The sequence below is a fragment of the Lepisosteus oculatus genome, chromosome 12 (genome assembly GCF_040954835.1).
Source record: "Lepisosteus oculatus isolate fLepOcu1 chromosome 12, fLepOcu1.hap2, whole genome shotgun sequence".
NCBI classification, from domain to species: domain Eukaryota; kingdom Metazoa; phylum Chordata; class Actinopteri; order Semionotiformes; family Lepisosteidae; genus Lepisosteus; species Lepisosteus oculatus.
In genome coordinates this window covers 16,720,227-16,746,291 of record NC_090707.1, presented here as the reverse complement: position 1 = coordinate 16,746,291, position 26,065 = coordinate 16,720,227, and the positions used below count along the sequence as shown (strand labels likewise).

The 26,065-nt window shown below is 39.5% G+C and overlaps 2 protein-coding genes across 11 annotated transcripts in view; both read right to left on the bottom strand.

The window, feature by feature from the left end:
• The window catches only part of map3k20a (mitogen-activated protein kinase kinase kinase 20a), a 47,596-nt gene extending 39,017 nt beyond the window's left edge, over positions 1 to 8,579 (bottom strand). The window contains exons 1-3 of one of the 4 annotated variants that reach the window (XM_069196793.1): positions 8,342 to 8,579; positions 2,910 to 3,099; positions 1,771 to 1,858 (exon numbers count right to left, since the gene is read on the bottom strand). In XM_069196793.1, the coding sequence (XP_069052894.1) occupies positions 1,771 to 1,858; positions 2,910 to 3,068 (247 nt within the window). In that variant the 5' untranslated portion in view covers positions 3,069 to 3,099; positions 8,342 to 8,579. Of the gene's footprint in view, positions 1 to 1,770; positions 1,859 to 2,909; positions 3,100 to 3,281; positions 3,458 to 7,476; positions 7,745 to 8,341 lie in introns of those variants that run through there. The other 3 variants (XM_069196794.1, XM_069196792.1, XM_015358995.2) reach the window with 3 other exon arrangements.
• Positions 8,580 to 10,083: 1,504 nt separating this feature from the next.
• rapgef4a (Rap guanine nucleotide exchange factor 4a) overlaps positions 10,084 to 26,065 on the bottom strand; it is a 68,614-nt gene continuing 52,632 nt past the window's right edge. For all 7 annotated transcript variants that reach the window (XM_006636589.3, XM_015359068.2, XM_015359064.2 and 4 more), the window contains 14 exons: positions 25,275 to 25,425; positions 24,323 to 24,411; positions 23,650 to 23,680; positions 22,904 to 22,982; positions 21,777 to 21,923; positions 19,169 to 19,266; positions 17,689 to 17,814; positions 16,777 to 16,955; positions 15,765 to 15,855; positions 15,621 to 15,671; positions 13,347 to 13,434; positions 12,844 to 12,908; positions 11,947 to 12,001; positions 10,084 to 11,081 (listed from right to left, as the gene is read on the bottom strand). In XM_006636589.3, the coding sequence (XP_006636652.2) occupies positions 10,954 to 11,081; positions 11,947 to 12,001; positions 12,844 to 12,908; positions 13,347 to 13,434; positions 15,621 to 15,671; positions 15,765 to 15,855; positions 16,777 to 16,955; positions 17,689 to 17,814; positions 19,169 to 19,266; positions 21,777 to 21,923; positions 22,904 to 22,982; positions 23,650 to 23,680; positions 24,323 to 24,411; positions 25,275 to 25,425 (1,378 nt within the window). In that variant the 3' untranslated portion in view covers positions 10,084 to 10,953. The remainder of the gene's footprint in view (positions 11,082 to 11,946; positions 12,002 to 12,843; positions 12,909 to 13,346; positions 13,435 to 15,620; positions 15,672 to 15,764; positions 15,856 to 16,776; positions 16,956 to 17,688; positions 17,815 to 19,168; positions 19,267 to 21,776; positions 21,924 to 22,903; positions 22,983 to 23,649; positions 23,681 to 24,322; positions 24,412 to 25,274; positions 25,426 to 26,065) is intronic.

Below are 26,065 nucleotides of genomic sequence, written 5' to 3'. Positions count from 1 at the left end.
CTTTATGTGTTACATGTCTGTTTTTTTCTTTTGCAGGGCAGAGAAATTTATTTTTACACAATAATCAATCTAGAACCGCTGTATATATTAGATAACATATGTCATGACATATAACATATGTCATAGCAAAGCTACCAGCTGAAAACTAGACTGTAAAAATGGAACATTTATAATATCTTTATCACTACTGTTTATTGGCAAGCAGTAATGGGACATCTACTGTATATCAGACCACAAATAAAAATTTATAGCTTTGCTTATGATGTGAATGAACAAATATTTTTGTCTACCTGGTGCTAATTGGATTTTGCCTTCTTAAATATTTAATCTAGTTCCCTGGTAACCCGTCAGATTCTCATAATGAAGTTACAAGGCTTCAGGTAATGAAAGGAAATTATGATGTGACAGACCTCTGAAAGAAGATCTTAGTAATGCTCTTTCATAACCAATACAAGAATTCCAGACGTAACGCTTTCTTCTATTAATGCTGAAGAAATACAGCTCAGACGTCTTGCAAAAAAACGAGTTTGCAATATGCTTAGTGGAACACCTGTTTCCTAATTTCTCCAACAGTGAATCTGAAGTCCTGCTGAGAGTTTCTCTGTTTCTCTCTGTCTCGCACAACTGATACAGATATAAAGGAAAGCTGATCTATTCCAAACAGTATGCCCTGCTAATGTGCCGCTCGCTTTAATAAGAATACTAATAATTTCTCGCATTTATATTAATCCAAAAGGATTGCATTACACTTCACATACAGGAAGAAAATCACTTTCACCTCTGAGGCAGAGAATCCACATGGAGTGAGACACAGCAGCCATTATGTGCTAAAATGTTCACTACACATCACTTCCTGACAAGTTCTAAATACCATAGTAAGCTTCTCTCTCTTCTTTTCATTCATTTCTCCCATCACCCCTTTTGTAGCTACCCCTAGGATAACTCCTCACTCTTCATGGGGGTCATAGCCGTCTGGTCCTATGGCCAGTGCAAGATGTCTCATGACTAACTTCTCTAAAACTAAAAAACAAAACGCTCAGTGCTGCAGACATTGAGATGGTGCAGTATCCAAGAATCTTAAGATCAACTAAAGGCAATAATACCAGATTTGTCACTTTACAAAATAATATTGGTCATGCACCATACTGTATATCATTAGATAAACACATTGTATTATTTAACTTCATACAGGGACATTTGTTCATAAAAGCAGTTCAATCAATAAATGCTTCACATCATGTGTAAGCAGACACCGAATAGCTGAGCTGACAGGTGTGCAGCCTGACAGAATTGGAATCTAGCTGGCAGTACTGTGCAGAAAGGCAATTTGTCACTTAATTGAAGCTGTGGGGAGGAAAAACAGCTCAAGATTCAACTTCAATGATGTTTTTGTGATGCGAAATGATACAGCAAAAAAATCAAGTAAAAAGATGTGTTGGGATTAAAAAAGTCTACACTGTAAGTAACACACATATTAAACATTTAACAATGCAATTTAGAACCTACTGCATTGAGAAGTAAAAGAGTTCTGGAAATATCACTGTTTATTTTGTATCGGTAACACACATATTAAACGTTTAACAATGCAATTTTGAACCTAATGCATTAAGAAGTAAAACAGTTCTGGAAATACCACTGATTATTTTAACTGCCATAGGCTGGTTAATGTTATGCTTGCTTTTTAATAAGCTGTTTACCCCCTATTGATAAATCTATGTCAGAGCCTCGTGTGCCAAAGTGTGCAGAGACAAACAGAAGATATAACCTTACCTGTTACTATGCCATAATTAGGTGCTTCAAGAATAGCTCCATAGAACTGGATGATGTTTCTGTGGCTCAGAACACTAAGGATTTCAGCCTGATAAAGAAATATGGAAATGGGAAAATGCTGTAATTGTTCAATGTCACAGGAAGAGTAGAAACCTTTCTTTAAACAAGTTCAGACAAAAGAAGTCAGGTTTTGGCCCAACAATGTAAGTGGGGAACTGTAAGTGGAGTTTTCCCCACAGGTGCAGATGGTTTTAAAGTGCATCTCTTTCCTTTACCCGTCCCCTTTCCTCTCCTTCCACTAGGAGACTGTGAACAAACAGTTCACACTTGGAAGATAATCACATCGTGGCAGGATCACTAGGAAAAGCTGCCAACTACTTCTGTGATAAAAAAAAACCTCAACATAATTGAAAGAACCTGAAACCCACAAACAATCTGGCTCACAGCAGATCAGGAAATCTTTTTTTTTTGATAGAGGGAAAATCCAGTGAGCGGTAAATTCCATCTAAATCCTCAGCCTGGGGCAATGTCTGTAAGGTAAAACACCAAGGCGAGGAGCCAACAAAGCTCAAACCTCTGTCGTCGCTTGACAGATTTACTCCTCAAGAGCCCTAAATGACCTAGCGCATGTGACGCAGGAGGTGAATCAAGAAACTTTTACAACTTTCTTTTCCCCGAGTTTCCTTAAAGCCAGCACCATCTGAAGCTGTCATTACCACATTTGTGAAACACCTTGAAATACTGCGACACACACGCCAAGATTCCCCCATGAGTGCAACACACACAGGAAGGAGTCAATGAGGTGGTTAGATAAAACTTTTTATCAAGACAGTACCATCATCATTTTGGAATAATTAAAGGAACTCATGCCTTAAGAGGGTTTAATTTGATTTAATTATGCCATACTTTGTTTCTAAAGGAGGCTACCCTCAGAGTATATGCATATCTTTGCATAAAAAGCAATGTTCTCACAAAGAAACAGTACAATCGCTTCTGAGCAAGGGGGTGTTTAATGACTGTGCAACCGATGGGTACAAAAGTTACTACAACCTGCTTAATAGCAGAGCAATTAAAATGGTTATTATACATGATTTTTAAAAAATACATACATAAAAAGCACAAGCAATTATAACTCCTACCTCTTTTTCAATTTTGAGAAGCTTCTTCACAGCCACTTCTTTGTCCTGTGAGATCCACTTGGCTCGATACACGCAGCCAAAGCTACCTCCACCACAGTTCTCATAAAAGAGGATGTCATCGAATTTGATTTGCACAAACGAGGCACTGAGAGACGACATCTCATAATGACACTCGATGCCAATTCACGTTCTGGAGGGCCAAAGAGAGAAGAAGCAGAAAGTAGGTGAGTGCTCTGTTAAACATTAAGCCTCTTTTCCGTGCTCATTCAAACACAGGGTTCAGTTATCTCTGTCTCCAGGCTGAAGAGACTCGAGTTCTGCTACAAGCACAGCTTGGCTGGAAGCTGGTTACACATGAATCCAAATACTTACAGAGCCTTTTGACCTTCTCCTACTACCTCATGAAATCATCGGCTGATGTCCAGGGCTGTAATATTGTAGATTTCACCCCTTTGATTTACACAGCAGCTCCTTCCAGCCTAAGGACACTCGAGTCTCCAGGACCTGTGTTCCTGCTCTCCGAGCAACTGAGCAGTTGTGGCTATGCTGTGAGCTTGTACTGTATAAGGCTTCTGGAATCTGAGGTATGCATTCTCTCTGTGCTGTGATCACTTGGCACAAAATATACTCGGCTGAAGAGACTAAATATTCTGGCACATATTGGATTAGGTGTATGGCATATTGGATTAGGTGTAGGATGAAAGGACGGAGCTTTTAAAAAAACGTGAATACTGCAGTCCTGCTCCTACTAACAATTTTAGTCTCAACAAGTAATTGATCTTCATTTAAAGGTTTGGCAGAAGGACAAACAGTATGTAATTTAAAAGTAAAGCACGCTCTGGTTTTCAAGGTGTTTTATGATGTAGTAAAACTAGAGAAGACAACGGAAATGCATTAACAAAAACTTACTGTTTGGACCCTGTCTTTCAGAGACTAGAAATAAGTTTAAAAACAAAGTCTCTGAATGCACCTCAGATCAATTGTTTCCCCATGTCAATGGCATTAATATACTGTACGGTATGAAATCTTTCAGTAGGTCATTCCGTGTTAAGTCTATCAAAATATTGTGAACATGTCATGATGCAGTATATTTGATATTCTGATGGAAAGTGGGAAAGTGTTAATAAATGCAATTTTATGTAAAAAATGTTAAATTTCAAGAGGAAACTCCTAATAATCTGACATGGTTGTTTACTATATACCTAGAGGAATACCAGCCCTTTCTCAGGTCTGTAAAAACACAATCCGGCCTAATAATTTTAAAATGCAAGTATGACTAACATTCACACACAAATATCTATTAGTCACAGAAACTAAAAATCAATATAATAGTAAAACGCACTTGTAGTAGTTCTGCGGAAAGTAGCTCAATATGTCATTAAGAGATCTTTTGCAAATGAGTTAAAACGTGGTATCAAGTTGAGATTCACACACAAGGAAGTCATACCATTGATCGTACAGGGGCTGGCCTTGCCTGGCTCTCATGCCACAGCTGGCACATACTGTATAGACCCAGGGCTTTTCCTGACCCACCCAACTCTTTTATCAGTTGACACAACAGAGAAAGCGGCAGCTTGAAATCGATAGGCCCCTCCTTCAAGTTTTACAGGAGGAAAAAAAGGCAGGTGTTATGGATATAACAACATTTCAATATTCAAAGTGTCAGCAAAGAAGGAGACAGGTGGTTTTGCTTTGTAGAACCTATTTGTTTGTTTTCAGTGTCATGTCTTAAATGTACTGTAGTTTATGTACTGCACGCTGGACTGGAGAAGATGCCTCCATCCTTCAGATGAGACGTAAAATCGACTTCCCGACTCTCTGTGGTCATTACAAATGCAAATACAGATCCCAGGACATTTCCCAAGAGTAGGGGTGTTAACCCTGGCGTCCTGGCTGAATTTCCTCCTGGCCTTTACCAATCATGGCCTCCTAATAATCCCCATCTATGAATTGGCTTCATCACTCTGTTCTCCTCCCCACTGACAGCTGATGTGTGGTGAGTGTTCTGGCACACTGCGGCTGCTGTTGCACGATCCAGGTGGGGGCTACACATTGGAGTCCCCGTTACCTGTAAATGCCTTTGAGTAGAGTGTCCAGAAAAGCACTATATAAGTAATATATATAAATACATAAACATTTTTTTTTCTAATAAAGCTTCATGAGGTTTTATGCTGGATCTTGACATCTGGTTAAAATTTCCTGCTTAAAATTTAACCCTACAACCAGCTACAATAATATCACAGCTCCTGGTACAGTACAGTATATGATGGATTTACTGTATTTTGATCCCTGATTCCTGATCACCCATGATATAATGAGGGGAAGGTGTATTTAAAAAAACACATGAGGCAGCAAGTGCAACATCAAACTTCTAATATTTATGGTACATGGATTTTATGGTAATTATGGCTTTTAAACAGGCTGCTCAATTCGGTTGTGACCAACAGGAAATGCTTTCATTGTCACACAGGGGAACCAAAGCTCTCCTGAGATTTACTCTGGGAACTGTGCTATCTTTGTAGTGAGTGAATTTTACAAACAGTTTCCACTGGTACTCAAATTCCAGGGTTACGTGGATATGGAGGAAATCATACTAATACTTTCTTGTACTGGCCACCGAATTTAACACTCGTCAGAATATGTCTCATGCAGTAGTGCCAATTAAGAGAAAATTACCCCAATAATGCAATAATGAGTATTATTTTTAGAAGTATCCTATATTTTACACTGCAACCAAATAAAAATGAAACAAGCTTGAGGAACACTAGTAAAATGTGAAAAATTATCATTTATCTTCTCCCTGTAATTAAATCTCAGTTTGTAATGTGCAAACTATTTTACTAAAACCTACTGATAGAATGTGACTGATAGGAACTCCACCTTAGTCAATACCAAGCTGTATAGTAACTGCACTTAGAAGGACTTTGCTGAGTTGCTCAATCTGTGACTCAACTACATTTTTCAATACAACACATGCCACCAGGGCTGGCAAACTTGAGAGGACAAGAAGTCCAAACGGTCTTCCTCCTGACAGCACCAGTCAACTCACTCATCACAAGTACGGTCTTTTAATGAAGCGCCACAGCAGTAAAAAGCCAATCTCACTTCGGCGTTACTGTGAGTTACTCTCAGCAGGTCAAGTGTGAACATCTGAACATGATTCACAGGAATGCATTAAAGGTTACAAACATCAAGAGGTCCTTCGGCCATCTAGCCCATGTGCTGAATGGTGAGGTACTGTAGGTTTTGAACCCATGCCTCCAGAAGAGGAGGCAGTAGACCCTCGTCTATCTCAATATACAGTACAATATGTAAGATGTGTCGATATGGCTCAGCATTGATATGCTTAGGTTTTCAGGTGAAATTCATTTTGCCAGTTCGGTCAATCAAATACCATTTCTCATTTACAGAGACACCCTGAACCATTAATACAGCAGGTTATTCCTGAAGCAATTTAGACCTGGGCACACAAACAGTGTCCAACGTGGGCTATGAACCCCAAACCTTTCAGCTGAGAATCTACAGCACTAAGCACAAGTCCACCCTTCGCCTCTAATTGGCTTTTACCTAATTGTAATGCTACGGAAAACAGAAATGCCTTACAATTTCTTATTCTGCCCCCATGTTAGCAAGCACAGCTATTTTCACACCTATTGAAGAAAATCTGGCACAAAAGTACAGACCTGAGTGGGAAATGAGTGTTTTAGAATGTGGAAACACTAGTGGTGCAAGCTTCTGTTGTATCTTCAGGATGCTAGGACTTTGGATTAAGATTTGTGCTCTTCCTAATTGATATCAGTTATCTAGATTCAGCTGTAGTTAGTCAACCTGTCAGGCTTCCAGACAATACAAAGGCAGGAGGATAAGAAAACACTCTAGAAACAGCAAATCAGGTTTCAAATGATTTAGATAAAATTCAAGACAGGGCAAACAACTGGGAGATCATGTTTAATGTAAGAAATGCCGAATACTACATACGGGTAGCAAAAAGAAAAGAGATATATAGATATAGTGCTGTACCAAATAGGAAGAAGCAAGCTGTAAAAATGACTTAGTTACTGTATGTTAACACATCTTCAGCAACAATGTAAGGATGCAATAAAAAGGCAAACAAAATGCTAAGATCCTGTTAAATACAGAGAATTTAAACCATATGATGTTATGTTAAAATTGTACAATGCAAATGAGTAAGCCCTCATTTAGAATATTATGATATTATTAATATTATGTCAATACAGAACAGATAAGACTATAACGGAACCCGATTCTAAAATCCTCAATTTCAAGTGGAAACTACTTGAAAGTGCATTTAAAACAGAGAATAGGAGACATTTCTTTAAACAAAAGACGGTGGGAATTTTGAACAAGCTACAGTACTCAGCAATGTTGTTGAGGCTAAAAGAACGGTTTCTTTCAAGAGCCAATTTCCAGATCAACTAGCATTAATCTATGGAACGGGCTAGATGTCTGAATGGCCAGTTCTCGCTTGTAGCCTTTCTCAGGTTCTTGTTTTAAGAGATATGCAAGTGAAATGGAGAAATCGAAAGCATGCTGATAAGTTCCTTACTTTCCAAATGCACTCTCTCCACAATTCAGCTGTTCCACGCAATCCTGTTGGCCAATAGCGTACTCACGTGTGCTGCCTTACGAACCTAAAATCCTAATTATACTAAAGGCTTTCATAAAGCTATACTGTAATCAACTGTTGCCGAAAAGCAGGCGTGTGTGAAGCCAGTAAGTTTGAGATAACTGTCGTTAAGGGCCATGCAGTTATAAGTTCTTGATTTCTTAAGGTAAGTGAAGAGGCGGCAGTCATCAGACCGGTATTTGTGAGCACTGACCAGCACTGACAGACATTTCATTTCCATGAACAACTTACCACGTGTTTACAGATCAGCCAAAGGCTCAGGCCCAAACCACATTTAAAAGATGATACAGTTCTGGTGTAGTGTGCTTAGTTACAACACCGATGTATAGTATTACAAAATGACTGCCCTCTGCCTCTTTCCTTCTTCCCAGCTGTCAAAAGACAACGTGAAACCAAGTGACAGATCTCGTCGAGTGTAGACACGTGACCACGAAACATTAAATCACCGACTACCCTTTAACAAATGCATCTTTCGGGAAAAAATGTAATTCATAAATATTTAATTTCACATCATGAATAATTGGATTCTAGGTCCTGACCCACAATTCTATGAAAATGTGCACAAGGCACCCAGACCGAAGTCTACAGTGTTTCTTAGACACGACCAGGATCACTCATATGTACAGTATGTGTGAGAGCTAACTATGCAGAATTACTTTTTGCTCTCTCATTAAGCTATTTAAGAGATTGCTTAGACAAAAATGGTTTCCCTTTCTACCGGAAGCGGACTCACTCAGAAAAACCAAGACCAAGAACTACCAAGAAATACCAAGACCACACATACCTCTTGTGTTAATAATATTCTGCAGGTCGAGTCGAGGCACGGCTTCCGAATCCGTAAATTTGACTATCCCACCTCGCAACACGATATGCAGAAACGAGATTTTCGAAATCTATGACGTGAGCTTTTTTTTTTTGTCTTCTACGATTTTAGCTCTTGCTTAACTTCTTCCTTAACAGGAGTGCACAACTTTTATCCTTGTGTCCGCCACAACGTATCGCACATTTTGATTGCAACAGCTCCACTTATCGGACAAAAATGGGAAAGGAAAGAGGTTCCTGAACCGGAGACACCTATCACGTTACTCCATGCAGCGCCTACAAATTGCGTGGGTGCTAAGTAGTTCAAACAACTCGGGCTCTAGGGCTGGGCTATGACCAAGTTGTAGGAAGTAACTGAAAGCTTGAAAATCAAGTAAAACTACCCGACTAAGAGAATAAAATGCGAAGTTTCTGCCTCAACATATATGCTTTAACAACAGTAACATTCGTTTTTATTATCAATTATTATTTAGAATGCAGAAAAGGACTTTCGACACTTGTTACGTTTTTTTGTATTTCAGACTTTCAGTGTTTTTAACGAATTATTAACAACTGTGGATCACGTCTTATATTTTCTCCCCACTTTGGAAAACCCGCTGCTTGCAAATGACCTGTGAGAGAAGTAACCCCAACAGAGAAAGTCATGGGCAATTAGAACATGAGCTCACCCCTCATGAAAGACTGTTCTCATTGTCTTGAGGTGTCTGATTCATACTGGCACTTTTACACCAGTCTACACTATACAGTATCACCCTGCAACTCACAACTGCCAAACCGCTATATGTCACGATCGGGATCCCTCCTCTTACGGGCGGTCCGACCCTTTCTATTTTAGTTTATTGTGTGCACCTGCAACCTGTCCTGTGTCCCATTATTAAAGCCCGTCGCTCTCGCTATTACTGGCTCAGCAGTGGTAGATGGACGCCCGGAAGCATGCCTACCAGAGGGTCCAGGTGAGACCCGACGGCATAGGCTTCATCACGGCGTCCTGGCCATCTGAGTCCGAGGCTCCGAGCGCCTGGCCTCGTTACCCTGGTTTTATTCCCTGTCCCTGTTCTGGACTACAGCAGGTGTTAACGCCTAATTCTGGCCAAATTCCCCCCTGGCCTATACAATCATGATGTCCTAATAATTCCCTTCATTCCTCTGTTCTCCTCCCCACAGATAGCCAATGTGTGGTGAGCATACCACCAGCATACCACCAGCACCTATGACATATCTTCAGCTTCTAACAGTTACATAATAAATGCTGGTCAAGGGTCAAAGAAACTGTTGTCTCTGAAGCTTACATAAGTCAAAACCAAACACTTCTTCCCTTTCCGGAGCTAAATTACAAACTGTGTTAGTGCAGGAGACAGTCTCTACCGCTTTCTTCATTGAACTGTTAAGTAATGTGTGATTCCAATTCACAACTTGTATGGTTGAATTGGTATGGTCCAGTTGACTAAAAATCTGAATCCTAATACAAACTACATGAAATAAATGATAGCATTTGTCACTGTCACATTTTCTGTGCCCTGTTTAAATTGTATTCCCAGCTTTTATTTCAAACGACTTTGTGGGGACTAATTCATTGCAGGGCAAAATTACATTGCAAAAATGATATTGTGAGATATGATGTTTTTCTGTAACAAAATGGGCTTATGTAAAAGTACTGCATGTTGCACGATCAGATGAGAAGCAGGGAAACATTTTTTGAGCAAATACATTTAATAGGTATATTTTATTTACAGAATACATATACAGTACAAAGCTATAAGACATCACATACATCACACATTCTCTACAGAGGGGGTGCAATCTGTTCTTTTTTCTTCTAGTATAATTAATTGCATGCTAAAGTCCACATAATAAAATTAATATATTTATCACCATATGTTAAATATGATGTTCACACCAAACTAAAAGATCTATAAATAACCTCCATATTTACAAAGCAACTTCAATGGTTCTGAAGGCAGAAAATGATTTCTTAGAAGGCGTTTCAAATTTAAAAAAATAAAAGCCTTTGTTCTGTGATAAGTCAGTAAAAAGCAAACTCAAGCTATACAGACAAAATGATACAAATACGGATCAAGATTAATTTGGATTTGGACAAAATGCCAGTGATAGTACAGCAGGTCATTATTAATCTAAATTAAAATTTAAGGGCAAATGATTGTAAGAAATCATTGTAAGTATTTCTGTTCATGAAGTCCCAGGACCTTTGGACGTTTGAAATGTACGTACTTGGTTTCACTTTTGCTTCTGAAATGTTTGCAGTTTAGGGATGCAGAGGCTCAGGCGGCAGAAAACATTTTCTGTTTTGTTTCTTAATCCTAAAAGGAAGTAGCTCACATACTGAAAACATGGGGATACCCAAAGCAAATATATTATCTGAAAACACACTAAGAAAGGAGCAGACGAATAGAAAAAGTGCTTCGACACTGAGGAACGGGATCATGGGATAGCCCAGGACGAGCCTCTGGGAAGGTCTCTGTGATGTTAATGATATCATACAAGAAGAACAGATTCCTTTGGGAAGTACAGCAGAGACACGCGCACTCTCCTCAAGCCCCTGGAGTGGCCACGCCACTAGTTCCTCCGGGGTTCCAGTCTGTGAGACAGCTGGGACAGCGTCCTCTGGTTATCAACCACATTCAGCTGCCGGACATAGCTCCGCACTTCCTGGTGGTTCTTATTAGCTAGGGAAGCATCTGGATCTGGGGAGAGTGGAAACGCAAAAATGGACAATTAAATCAAAGGGAACTGTAAAGAGAGCCGTAAATAAGCTGTGACATTTCTGAATCACCAGTCCCACGCACTCCCTCACCGTGGCGTCCAGGAAATGTTCTGCTGTAATTGAGGATGACAAATGAAACCCGTCCCTGCTATGTCTGATAACACCATTCAGTTACTTTCCTGAAAGGCTTCATACAGCAAAATATAAATCTAATAATAGATCTTTGAAGAAATTTAACCCCCAGACAAGCTGCAAATAGAGATGTGCTAACAGACTGTACTAACCTATGGATAATACCCTAAGGCACTAAACGATTACTCTTGGATAGTCCATTCAGGCTTGCCCCCAATAAATAATGTTGTCAGAAAAAGTGCAGTTAGAATAAGTTGCCCACCTGCCCTGACGTGCAGATACAATGTCTCATGATTCAAGATGGGCCCGTTCCATGGTGACGTCTGGCGTGTAGTTCGCTCGTTTATGTTGTTCATTTTTGTATTAAGTCCCTTTTTTTGTGTAACACATCCACGTGCAACCATCACCTGTTATTTATTATGTTTGTAATGTACCGTCTACATTGTGTGGTGTTGTACTGTATCGTCTGCTGTACTGTGTATGTCCTGAGAGGTCAGCATGAATAAGAATTCCAGTGGACATGTACAGATGGCAACACACTCCTCTTCTACTACTCTATTTTTTGACAAATAATTTTACACTATACTTATACAGTAAGGCAAGCAATGGATTCCATAAGATCTGACAAAACAATAGACAATAAAAGAACGTGCATAACTAAGAACAGAAACCCTAGGCTCAAGAGAGCTTTTAGGTTTTTGTCCGCGACTTACTGAAAGGCTGACTCCGACAGTATCTCACTATCCTCACTGTGTTGGCAATCATGCGCTGCAAAACAAAACCCAGCAGTGAATTCTTAAAAGGCTCTCATGACCTCCAATTACAGTTTAAGGCACCATACCTGTTGTTCGTCTGCTGTCTATCTTCAATCTCCTAACAACTTAACAGAGCTTCAGCAAGTTTGCAAAGACCAATGGGTAGAAATCGAACCATTCTGGTGTGCAAAGTTGGCAGAAACTCATCCCAGGAGACTCTGGGGCTTGTTCAATAAACTTGTCCAAGTTCACATTTATTGTCATATGTACCCGAGTACAATGACAATACTAAAGGCCAGTACATAGTCACTCAAAGGGGTGAATACTTCTGCAATTACCACAATACAGTTCTTCATTTTTTGCCTTAGTGTTTGCTACCACTTCAAATCTTTCACCCATAAAAGTGTTCAGTTTGATCATTCATGTTTTGATTTGAAACAGCCACTGGAGAAATGTTTGCACATTATTTGTAATTCAGTAAAATAGCACTACACTAGACGGGGAGGGTGTGGTGGCTCAGATGGCAAGGGTGTCTAGCTCCTGACTGGAAGGTCCCAGGTTCAATCCTAGGTAGGGGCAAGCAATGGAGCTTGCTCTAATTCCTCCCAGACAGCTCCCAGGTCCACTCAGCCTGCTTTCCAAATGAGCACCGGGGTTTATCCTTCTGTGGGTAATAGCCAGCCAGAGCATGATGCTGACCACATCACCACCACCTCCAGTGTCAGATGGTCAAGAAAAATGCTGGCCCTTGTCCCCCATTCCCCCCATAGGCCTTTATGGCCTGAAAAGGGACCTACCTAAAATGGATGGGGTGAATACTTTTGAATATGCTCAGTGGCAACATACAAGACTTACCATTTTTTCAAAATTGACAAGGCTGTCTATAAAAGTCTTGTTGCCTTCATGTGTAAACGTCATGTCTAAAGCAAAAAAAGAAAGATCTGTTAGGAACTAAGCCAAAAAATCTATTAGATGGACGATAAGGTACTCTGATGGTTTATATACAGTATAAAAAACGTTGTGATATTTAAATTTGATACTTGGGTAAAAAGATGCAGATGTTTTTAAGAACTGCAAAATACATTACCAAATTAAGTGGGTGCATGAAATTTACAAGCCACAAGTTTTACGGACATGAAGTATTAATTCCATTCTTTTGCCAACTACTCCGAACATTTTTGCTATCCTTCTGAAGCACGTATGTCTCTGTATATGCTAAGAGTCATTCCAAAACACCTTTTATATATTCTTTATATACTGTATCCTTTCCTCTTATAAAAAAGTTATAAGATTCCATGAATGTGTGGCAAGGCATGGTAGTATTATAGTGCAAGTGACCTTTGACACCAGCATCTTACCTTTCATGAGTAAAGGCATGAAGGGAATGATAGGAGGGTCTAGCTTGGCCACAGTCAGCCTATACGCTCTATGGTTTCTGGATGGATCCTGGGAAGACAGTTGACATGGCGATAGCATCATAAACTAGCACAGACAAGACCCCAAGCAAGATCCTACCGACAGCCTGTATCATGAAGGAAGCTACTATGGAGACTGGATTGTGGATAAACTGTACATTTTTAAAACAATTTCTTTCAAACATTAAAAAAAAACTGTCTGAAATGACAATTTCTTTAGATGACAAATTGCTATATTTTAAACTAACCGACTACCCATCTGTGACGGAGTCACTATACGGGTCACTGTTGTCGTCAAAATATGACCCAACGCGTGGAATTAGCTAGGATTTTGGTTTTGATTTTTTTCCCATTTTTTAAGGATTCATTTTGTAAAGCAAAGATAATGAAAGAGGAGCCAGGACCATCAAAAAAGAGGGTAAAAACATACATTTATTCCCAAACTGGGAAAGCTAATTTCCTTTCACCAGTTTCAAAGACAGAAGCATTTGCTACCAGAGCGTAGCCTTGAGAAAAATTAGCTATTTTGAACTGCATCTTGACTCCATGCAAAAACAGATTTGGACAAGTAATGTTGAGCAGTTAAAGGACATTTTAAATTCACTTTTCTAAACGTCTGTCAAAAGGCAAGCCCAACACAGAGGTGTCGTTTTGCAGTAGCCATGGACTGGTGAAACACAGGAAATCATTCACTGATGGAGACGTTATTAAGCAAGCGATGTTTTTTTAGGTCAGAGACTTAAAAAACAAAGATGAAATCATGACAACTATAGAGAGCGTGCTGCTTGGCTCTTCAACAGTTGCCAGAAGGGTAGAAAGGTTGTCCGAGGACGTGTCTTGTCAAAATCCAACAAATTTCCAAAATCCAATCTACAACAAATTTAAAATGCATGCGACTAGGAAAAGCTTTCCAATGGAGAAACTGATTTCAATCACAACTGATGGTGCATCAGCAATACTAGGTGTCAATGCAGAATTTATTTCAGTTGGCAGAATTAATCCTGAATTCCCCTCCTTTGCCAGTTACCACTGTCAACAAACCAGTAATTGCAAGTAAGATTATTGACTTCTGACATGTTGTCAAGATCGTCAACTCAATTTGTGACATTCAAATTGTTACTCAAGGAGTTTGATGCTACCCAATCCTTCATGGAGAAATGAGGTGATCATGTCAAGGCAAAGTGTTTTGAGATTTTAAGATCTAATGCCTGAAATTGTCCCCTTGTAAAACTCAAGAAATGAGTTGTGTAACAAGTGGTCAGATGCGTGGGTGCTAGACTTTTCTAACCAGACATAATTGCAAACATGAATGAGATCAATTGCAAATACTGTATAGGGAAGGACAGAGACTTGTCACACATGACCAAGCAGTGAAAGTGTTCAAGCTGATACGGAGTCTGTGGTCTTCACAGTTAAAGAATGACGTGACACTACTTCCCAAAATGTCAAACAGAAAGGGTTGCATTCAAAAATATTCTGTGACCAGAACAAACTGGAAAGGGAATTCAACAGGACAATTTAGTTAGAGAAGATGGAACAAGTCATCATTTTTATCTCCAAACCTTTTCTTCAGGACGACATTTGGAGACCTGACAGTATAATTACATTGGTGACACAAAACCGTAGGCTTGACATGGAGATTGTCACCATGCAAACTTTTTTTACAAAGACTTTTGGGGACTTGTAAACAGAGAAAATGACCATTCTGTGTCATCTTGTGCACTGATTGCGGAGGTCTGCTTTGGTTCCACATCTGGTAGCTTTTTCACAAATAAAAATCAAGCCCAAATACTGCATTTACCTTACAAATGCTCCCCTGATGAACTGCATGAGATAGGCCATCTCAAACTACACCCAGACATCAAAGCACTCTCAGATAATGTGCACTTCAGGTGTCACACTGAAAGGTGAGTGTTATGCATTGGAACACAGTTCAGGGTTTATGAGGAAATAGTGGTTTTTAATGGCTGATTTTCTGTTCAATTTAGATTTTAAAAGTGTTTAAAAAGATTGGAGACCACTACAGAAGTCTAATCCTGAGAAGGTCAAAGTCCAACTTATATTAATATTTTGTCCTTTGCCACTCAAACCCTGAAAAAATCGAACATTTAAAACAGCATTGTCCACTCTACTTGCTACACATGAAGAAAGTCTGTTGTGTTTGCATGTGAAATAATGAAAAATGAATGTCGTGGAGCATGCAACATTTCAACTCACCATTAAACTTTCGAATTCTGAGTAGAACTTTTTAAATTTGCTCGGAAGTTTCTGCAAATGACAAATGAAAATGAGAGGCATATTAGTCTTTCACACTGATTAGCGTCTGTCCATCTTAAGCTCAGGTAGCAAAATAAGACCCACCTCCCACGTCTGACTGAGTCTGCTGGCTGCTGGGTTGCTCAGACCCATGATGATGGCAAAGAAAGAGTTCAAGTTTCTATATTCCTTGCAGCTGAAACAATGGAGAAAATTAACCTTTCAGTTCCTGGTTTATATGGCAATGGACACTATGTCATTATGGCAAATTACATTACTTCAGCTTATATAAGTGAGAAAATGGAACCAAATCAAGTATTTATGTGAGTTTAAAGGGGAAATACAACACAATTTTTATACTTTGGGGTTAGAAAAAATCAGCATTAATGAGTGCTTTTCAAATCACAATGAAAGTAAAATGTACACAGTAACTTGTAAAACTTCCAATTATCATCACAAAACAGACAAAATTTCCAGGTATGCGCAGTACCATGTTCTGCGATTCAGAACGAGGCAACAAAACTTCCAGTGACGTGTTGCAGCCTTGTTACACTGTAAACAAGCAGGCTTGTGAACACGTCTCTTTAATTCAATAGAAATATTGTTCTGGAATATAGAACTTACTCGTTAACTCTGCATGCACAACCTGTACTTATTCGCTCGTACATCACATTACATCAGTCATTACAGTGACTAGTGAGCAGGAAGGGCCACGTCACGTCACAATTCACCCGTGGCGAGACCAGGGGTGTGAAACAACATGGCAAATTACAGTACATTCACAAAGTTCACGATTTTGTGCTTAATTCGAAAAATGTAAAATTCTTCTATGCTGTCAATTAACTTATTTTGTTACCGAGATTTAACCGAGATTTAATAACCAGTTTTAGAAATTGGGACTGCAGTTATCCTTTAAGAGAACTGAGAAACATAAAGTTGATAGCTGCAATACAGAATTTTCTTATAGTGTTTAAGTTTTGCTTCAAGAACTTGTGTTGTCTGTTTCTGTATAGTCCATAGTTTGTCAAAGTATCCATTTCCACAAGTCCCAGACTGTAAGATAAACGAGTGGTGCATGTGAAACCTCCAGACAATTGCTCGGACAGTATGTACTTACTGAGCAGCTATCTTTATGAATTTCTTGAGCAGCTGAACTCGCTTGCTCAGCTGGGAGCACAGACAGATCTCTGTGACTACCCACAGCTGAAGCTCATTGAATCTCCTCAGGAATAGGTCCAAGTTGGCCGTAGTCTTCTTGAAATGTTGTCTTCCAAATGTGTGATATATCAGCTCGTGCTGTTGAACAACAAATGCAACTGGCATAACGAAACTACACTTTAATATGCGTATTACATGCTTGTTAACAGCAGAAAAAAAAGCGTGTAGCTTGTAAAACACTGATGGACAACAGATTACTTTCTCTTTGCTCCAGAGGTTAATATGCAGCTATTCCTAAAATTGTGAAAGTTCAAAGTGCAAATCTAGCACTCCAGAAAGTACTGTATCATGGGTGTGGACTACCAGTATGTCTTTAGACTCTGGGAGGAAACTGGATCACCTGGAGGAAACCAGGTGTACAAGGAGAGACCATACAAACTCCCTACAGATAGCACCCCAGGAATCGAACCCAGGGCCCCAGCGCTGCGAGGCAGCAGGGCTAACCTCTGCGCCAACATGTTACCCTCTTCCTTTTTATGTATGTAATTAACAGAACACACCTCAATGCATTAAAAACTGTAAGATATAATGTATTGCATGATGCTTTTGAAAGTAAACAAACGCTTTTAAGAAATTAAAAGATACATTCCAAGATTGTGTAAGAAAATGAAACAGACAAAGAAGTTTTCTCTTCATTGCTTTAAATTCATTTCTGAGGAAAAAGGGCTGGTATAATAATCACTAGTTTTGTGAGGTCTGATATTGGAGAAATTGTCATAACCATGTAATTCTGTGTTCTGTAAGTTTTTCTTTAAAGCCAGTAGTCTTGTGTGGTTTTGCACAGTCTGTGTTTGCTACAGTTCGATTGTACCTCATGCACACAGTTGAACAGCTCCCAGTCATATACTGTCATTTGGTAAGCCAGGTCTTTGGAACTCATCAGCTCAAAGGTTCCAATGGATCCTGTAGATGGACCTTCCTGCTCTGGTAATGGAGCCTGCAGTGAAAGGTACAGATTTCAATTGATGTGTTTGTTTTCCTCCAAAGAAAACAGATATTCTGACATACAGTAGTTCAATTAAGTAGCTGCGTCAGCATATGTAGGCTGCAAAGAAACACGTATAGGTTTATTCCATGCTGAAAAGAGAAGAAAAGAAAAAACAACGTTTCGGCTGTGGAGCCTTCTTTGGGTGTCGAAATACACACCCGAAGAAGGCTCCACAGCCGAAACGTTGTGCGTCTTTTCTTCTCTTTTCAGCAGGGAATAAACCTTTACTTGCTCCTTCACAGATATTCTGACGTCGTTATTCAAGAACAACACAACAGTCGAGGAAAATAATTCACTCACAAAGTAAAGAAAAATATTGTAAGCCACTAATTTACTAAATGCAGATTAGACTTCTTTACTTCCCATTCACCAATAGCACCACAGTTTTACTGCATGTCTCCTTTCTATGCATTGTGAACGAAGTAATGATTTGGTGCAGGAGTCTCAAACAGATGGCCCACTGGACTCTAGCCTCCCAGAAGCCACTTTGTGGCAGGCTATAGCAGTTAGTGCGCACATGTGGACATGCTGCAGTTTGGTCTTAATAAAGATAATAATACGCATACATTTACTGTCACAAGTTGTTTTTAAAAAAACCTTGAAAACTATTACGCTAGTTTCACATCAGCTTTTTGAGAAATTGTCATGAATACCCTGGCTGTGGAGCATTTTGTTTGTGCACTAATGATGCTGTTGAAAAGTTATGGAAAAAGCAGATTTAATCTTTAATGCCAGGGTGTGTTACATATTTATTTTCTGCATCGGTTTACATATTTCTACATATTTCTGAATATGTCTAACACTGCAAAATGTCCAAGTGGCAGCCTCAGGACCATCAGTAGGCCTTATGCTGGGGATTCCTGATATACCACATCTGGGTATTTTGTCACAGCCAAAAGCCTCTTTTCCAGTGAGGTAATTATATTATCATATAGATCATTATCACTTCCAAATGCAGTCTGTTTCAGGAAGCTTCTCTTCTACACCATGTTTGCATCTATATACAATAGCTGAAAAACATACGTTTCTAATGATACATGCTTATGAAAACCATATTATTTGTGCAAATATCTGGAGGCCAATGCTTTGGGCAGAGTAGTTTAAGCACCTGAAGTGAAACATTACAATTACTGTGAACAAACATTAGCATAATTTTACAACCCCTTAAATGTGTTTAAATTAGGACCCATTTCTCCAGTATTGTCAGAGACACTCATCAAATGCAGCTCGGAGAGGATACAAAAGCACATTTATAAGTGAGAATGAGCTGGGAGATGCTTTTCTTTAAGGCAGAGATACACACCAGTGAATCAAACTGGTCCCTTGGGCAGACAAACAGACGTCCATTGATGCTGAGGGTTGTAAACACTGAAATGTCGTTGGGTTTCAGCACCACTTTGTCTGTAAGAACAGAAAATAAGCCACACCATAAGATCACCAATGCAACTAATTTGATCACCAACTAATGCTACGACAACAATTAAAAATAATAATAATTTGGACATAGCAAATACAGTACAGATTTATCTACCACAGAGTCTCCAGTATAGGACAGTTGCATACACAAGGTTCCACAAGTTTCGCTGAAGTTAAAATTGATAATGAAATTGTTGATGAACTTTGTTTACCATGATTTTCTAGACAAAAAGTAACTTAAGTAGTTCAGGTGGGTAGCTGCAACAGCATGCGTAGGCTGCAAAGGAACAAGTAATAGGTTAACACCTGAAGAAGGCTCCACAGCCGAAAGGTTGTGTTTCCTTTCTTCTCTTTTCACTATGGAATAAACCTATTACTTGTTCCAAAGTCATTTATAGTGCCCCTTTTTTCAACATTATCGCCCTCTAATGTGAAATATTAGCATTTCATTTTCATATTTTTTTTTATAAAAATACATACAGCTAAACAACATTCAATACACACTCAACAACTCTGTGGATGTTTAGGTGCTTGAACTAAAACAGATTTTAACGACATGTTAGCGTGCCCGTTAGCGCTGGTAAAAGGAATGAAAGCTTTTTAAAAGGACTGCACAAAATCACCAGCATGAGCCTTGGGGATTTTATGAACAGTTTCAAAGACAGAAGGGCTCCTGGGTATCTTAAAGGGAATCAGCATTATTACAGGGTATTTCAAGGAATTTAAATTTCCAGAGTTTTGCCTCCTAAAAACTTGTCCCAATAGTGTTATTGCTCCATTTGAAAGTATTGAAGAGGCTTATTCACGAGTTCCCTGTGTTCTGAATGCCTTTTCATCCTTGACAATTTTAAATCTCTCATCTCCAAGCCCCTCTCAGTAAATAACACTCTGGAACTCAGGATCATAGTTCATGTTCACACAATTAGTGAGTCCATATTTCACAAAAGCAGTGTTACTGTGCCTTGTCCATGATGGTGCTCTCTTTCTTGTAGGCGATTCAGACAAATTTGCCATAGCAGATGTTTTTAGCACTAGACTTTTATTATGGACAACTTCTATACCCTTCAGGACTGTCATTTTCAGATGTGGATGGAATTGAGGACTGTGCCAAAATTTATTTTTGTTATTAATGAAATGATACTTTTTTTCAGCAGTAAGGTTTAGTTATTGAGTTTCACATCTTGTATCATCACAGCAAAAAGCAAGCATGAGGACATCAGTGTCCTGGGTGACAAAGTTTGCATGCGAATAGAGTGAAAGACACAGCACTGTGCAGACAAGCGTCATCATCTACCACTGAACTGCTGTTTCCACCTGGGTGACATGAGGCAGCATTTTGCACCAGGAGCTCCACCCACAACAAGTAAGGTTGAGAAGTGGGAATCCACTGAAATGGACAGGTTAAAGGGACACTTGAGGAACGCCAGATTATGCAAACCCAGTGCAATTTAATCAGGAAACCTGGGCTAACATCCATGTTTTAAAAGTGTGATTTTTAATGGTCAAGTAATCAGAACATTAGTGCAATGTCTCCTCAAAAAGATGGCACCTGAAACACAGACTCCTTGATCATCACACCTGGGCTCCTGGATCGCGAGGCCCCTGCTATCTGGAGAGATCAGTCTCGTGCTAGTTATGATTGTTATAGTTACAAATGGAGTTTATAACGAACATTCGGGAGGGATGACAATGGTCAAATTCAATCAGACTCGGTTGTTAGTAATTCGTAATCACTCCTGATGTCATTTCATCTCCTCAAACACTATAAAAACTGTACATGATCCCCTTCTTTCCCACACGTACGGTTTTCTGTCTCCCACTTCCACCCCATCTCCACCTTTGCGGCTGCCCCTTGGTCACTCCTCACTCTGCATGGGGGTCCCCAGCCTCCTCGTCCTCTGGCAAGGGGGCTGGCCCTCAACCAAACGGTTAAGCCACACTGTGACTAAAACCCTCCATGACCCTTTCAGTACACTTACTTCTTGGTTGTTGTTATTCCCAGTGAAATGAAAGAAATGTAAAAACAGTAATGAAAGACATGCTAAGAGACAATCTTCATTTGCGCGTCACACCACATCTAAAGTTCCACCATCTAATAGCGAGACACCCACTGCAGTGTGTCGTTAACATGAATGAAACAGTTCAGAAGTACACCTATCTCTACTTAATTGACCATGTTTATTGAAGGTACGATAACTCTTTATTTGATTCATTTGTCCATTTTCTAACTGCTTTATCCAATACAGGGTTGCTGGGGTGCCAGAATCTATCCTGGCAAGCAACGGGAGCAAGTCAGGGTACAACCTGGATGGGACGCAAGTGCATCACACGGTACACAGACACAAACACACACTCACATCAGGGCCAGTTTTCCCAGAAGCCAATTAACCTACCAGGATGTCTTGAGACTGCTGGAGTAAACCAGAGCACCCAGAGGACACCTTCATTGCTCTTCACTGCTGTAAAGAAAATATGAGTTGATTTGCCATGCTCACCTCCTGCAGAGTTGACATGGACTAGGATGAGCTCCTCGCCTGAGCCCAGCTTGTCCGCCACTGCACTGATCACCTCCTTCACTGACGCCGCCACAGACACCCGGATAGTGGTGTAGGTGTGATCAATGCAGTACACTTTAAACAGGACTGCAAACAGAGGATACAGATCAATCTTCTCGCACGTAAGGTAAAAACATACAGTACACATTACAACAGTTACAGTTGCATTAGGAGTAAGACTAGGGTTACAGGGAGGGCTATGGAAAAAATCACTGTTAAAAGTTCAGAGAGGAGCGTGAAGGCTTAATGGAAGTAGATGATTAGGGCTCTGGATTTACAGATGGAAACTTGGGGGTTTAAATACCTGGTGGCCAATCAGATTGCTCCAGTGCTATGGTCTCCTGTATAAATGAGCATTTAAGTTGAAGTTAACTGTAACATGCGAGTTGAGGTTAGAGAGAGTGTTAGGATTAGGGGCTCCAATTACAGATGTGGGTACCCCTTGGGAAATATAGTATTTAGGATTAGTGTTAAGATTAGGGTTGGGTATTTAAAGTTACTATAGTTATTATTAGGATTTGATTATTAGGATTTGATTATTAGGATTTGATTCAGGATTATGATTACAATTGTAAAGTGAAGGTTTTATCATTAGGTTCAGATTTTACAATTAATAAAAGAGAGGTTGTCATTAAATTCAGAAGTAATCTGTAAAGTCAAGACTGGATTATGGTTAAAACTAGGTTCAGGCTAAGGTAAACGTGATTAGGGGTATTATGATTAAGGTTATGCATGAGGTTATAATGAACACTAGGATTAGGATTAAGATGACACTTTGGTATTTGTTAAAGTTGAGTTAGGGTTTAGGATAAAGGTAAGGATTGATCAAGTATTCAAGTTTCTTTGACAACATGGGTTCCAATCCAATCACCCAACAGTGATTAGACTTCAGAAGGTGCAGGGGTGGAAGTGGTTGCGTATGTCAAGGACTGAGATACAAACAAAAATAAACCCATTCATAAGATTCTTTTTGCAGGGGTAACATGAGTACCTTTTTCCAAATTAGGCAGGAGAAAGAAACACTTGAAGGGAAGTTTGTAAACATGTATTTTCCTAGATAAGCTTACTTTCATCATTGCTCTTAATCGGCTGTCTCTTCTGAAGCCTTTCGTCTCCTATACTGAACTGGCGCAGAAGAACCTTGTGCTGAAACGGAAATGGAATTAGTTCCTTACCAAACAACGAGGCATGGACAACATACAAAAACAAACTAGTTTTAATCTCCCTCAGATCCTGCTGTACGTCTCAGAGTAGTGGTTGCTGTATGCCATTTTTGCATATCTGCTTAGTGGCATGCTCGCAGTAACACACTGACAGGAACACACTCAGGAAAACAGCCTTCACAGACAGACACACACACAACAGGACAGCCCGTAGAAGAGTACCACCTCCCGCCCTCTCAGTTTACAACACACTTGCTGTGTGTAACTACAGTACCTCCATGATTTACTTGTTGGGCAGAGGAACGCGGAGAAATGTTTCTATTTCAGACACTGTACTGTGTAACAGGAATTTGTTGTTTAGCTACTCCCAGTTTTCTAATCTAATTTTGTGTTTTCCTAAATCAGAAAACCATCCTTTTTTGTTGTTTGCAAAGGGTGTGCAAATGTTTATTTTATTTTTTATATTCTATTTTATAACATTATTTTCATAAATATTTGATTTTTCTATATATTTAATATAGGGTAATGAAAGTTAAAGTACATTACTGCTTAGAATTATTTTCTGATACAGTATCAACAAGTGGCTCAACTTAAAAATCAAACATCGAATACAGACACAGATCCAGATTTGCATGAAATACATACAGTACCTTTTTCTGTGAGGATTTTGCTTCTTCAGTACTAAAATAAAAAATACCATAAAACATAATATTATTTGAAATGTAATTATGCAGACTGTCACCTTCTAAATTCATTGTACAATATTTTAAAGTATATATTATACTACCACACTCTAATACAATAAATAATATATTTAACAGAATCACAATACTAAAAAAAGCAAAAGTGAATTGTAAACATAACAGATTTTTTTTCATTTGCCCCTCGTATTTCCAATCTGATTTTATCAGTTAAACTGAAGAAAAACTTGTATGATAGATACTGTTAAATATTACATTTGTTCCTGTTTGTAGTGTACTCTCCTTTGTCAATGTGGCTCATTGAAATGCATTAAAATAAAATTAAAATTTTGAGAAATTACATTGCTTGAACTTGATCTCCAAAAGAAGTCAATCGTTATTTCAAAGTATTTATTTAGCAGGTGAGGGTTTAGATGTTCAGTATATAATATATGTATAATATATGATATATGTTCAGTATATAATCAATATTCTTAGAATAATGATTCTTATTTAAAAATATTTATATTGTAGTTTATCAAGAAATTGTAGTTTATCAATAAACTACAGTGACAGTTTGAAAAACAACTGTAGTGAACATATGAAGTACACACATTTGGCTTTTCAAAGTGTTTCAACTTACTTCTGTTTGACAATCTTTTCCAGTTCAGGAAGATGTTCCTTCAGAGCTGGGATCACTCTGGAATCATCTGACACGGACACATAGAATTCCTACAAAGCAGAGCACAGCCATCAGCTATAAGATGTGGCTCAAACCTGCTTTGCTAAACAACTGCAATACAAAGCAGTAAATCATTTTAAAAGAATGAGCAGAATCACATTTCACATTTCAATGTGTTTTTTAAATGCACTGCATGCAGAGGTAAAATGAATAAGCATGCTTTATGTTAATTTGTTTATATTATTTGTCTCAATTCATATTTTTAAACAAGCCTTGCAACTAAAACACAGGCTTGAAGGTACTGACAAAAAGACATGCATTTGCATTTATTAAAATCCATATGCTTAAAATTAAAAAATAGTAAGACAATCAAAGCCAACAATTTTGGGCCTTCAATGACATGTTCTGACTAGTTATGGAGGGACATGGCATGCACATATTTGCATTTCCAGGCTTTACACATTACAGAGCCACAACTGGCATCTTCGGCTTTGGCCATTTAGAGCTATGAGCTTCAGATGGGGAGTCTGGAGTTTTAAGGACAACTGATACAAAATAATAACCCAATTATTTAAACCCAGTCTAATAACCTAATCAATGAATTTGCAATAGCACATGGATAAGAATAAGTGGAGGTATTTTAAACATACGAAAGGTTACAAACAAGAGGCTCATGGGCAGTCAGAAGCTAATTGATCCCAAGATCTCATAAAGCCATTTCTTTCCACAATCCAGGGTATCAACTTCAACACCATGGCTGGGGATCTCGTTCCAGACTCCCACAACCCTTTGGGTAAAGCGGTGCTTCCTGTTCTCAGGTTTAAATGCATTCCAATGGAGTTCCAGCTTGTGTCCCCTGGTTCTATGTCACTGTCCAGCTGTTGAACAGGAGGCTGCCGTGTTCAGGACTGACCTCTAGGAAAGCCAGAGCTGCCTCCTCCTCCTGGAGGTGGTCTCCGTACACAGACGCCCACTGCAGGACCAGCCGGATCACTCGCCTCTTGTTATTGAAAGTGTAATCCAGCTTCTCCTGCTCCGAGCCCTGGGAGGCCTGGGCATGGTAAGTGCAGCGCAGCTAAGGAAAAACAATTCGGAGCCAAAGGGCTGAAGAGGGAAGAATTTGGTCATCTTGACCAATTTATTTTCAGAAGATAAATCTGTCAGAACTGCATGTCACGATCGTCCCTTTTGTGTTAAGTTCATTATCACGTTCACCTGCCCCTTTGTTCCGTTCTTTATTTAAACCCGGTGCTCTGGAAGCTCGGGTCTCTGCATTGGAAGACGGACACCCGGAGGCCCGCCTAGCATCAAGTTCCCTACGTCCGCGGCTTGAAGGCACAGGCTCCCCATCAGCTGAGTCTGGAGCTCGGAGCGCCTGGCCTCGTCACTCCATTTTTAATCTCCTTGTTCCATGTCCCTGTTCCTGTTTTTAATCGTTCTGTCTTGGATGGATTCCCTGGTTTTTGGATTTTGGACTGCGCCCCAGATTTCCTACATTGGACTGTTCCCCAGTCTTGTTTGCCTGCGCTCCCCCCTTGCACCTGATCACTGTCGGCACTGCCCCCTGTTCGCCATCCCTTCTATTCCTGACCGTGTTTTTCCCGTAGCCCTTTTCCAGTCACTTCCTGATCATACCGTCTGTACGGGGTCCTAAACTACGCATCGTCACACTGCGGATCTTAAAAGACTGACAAGAGTTTCCAT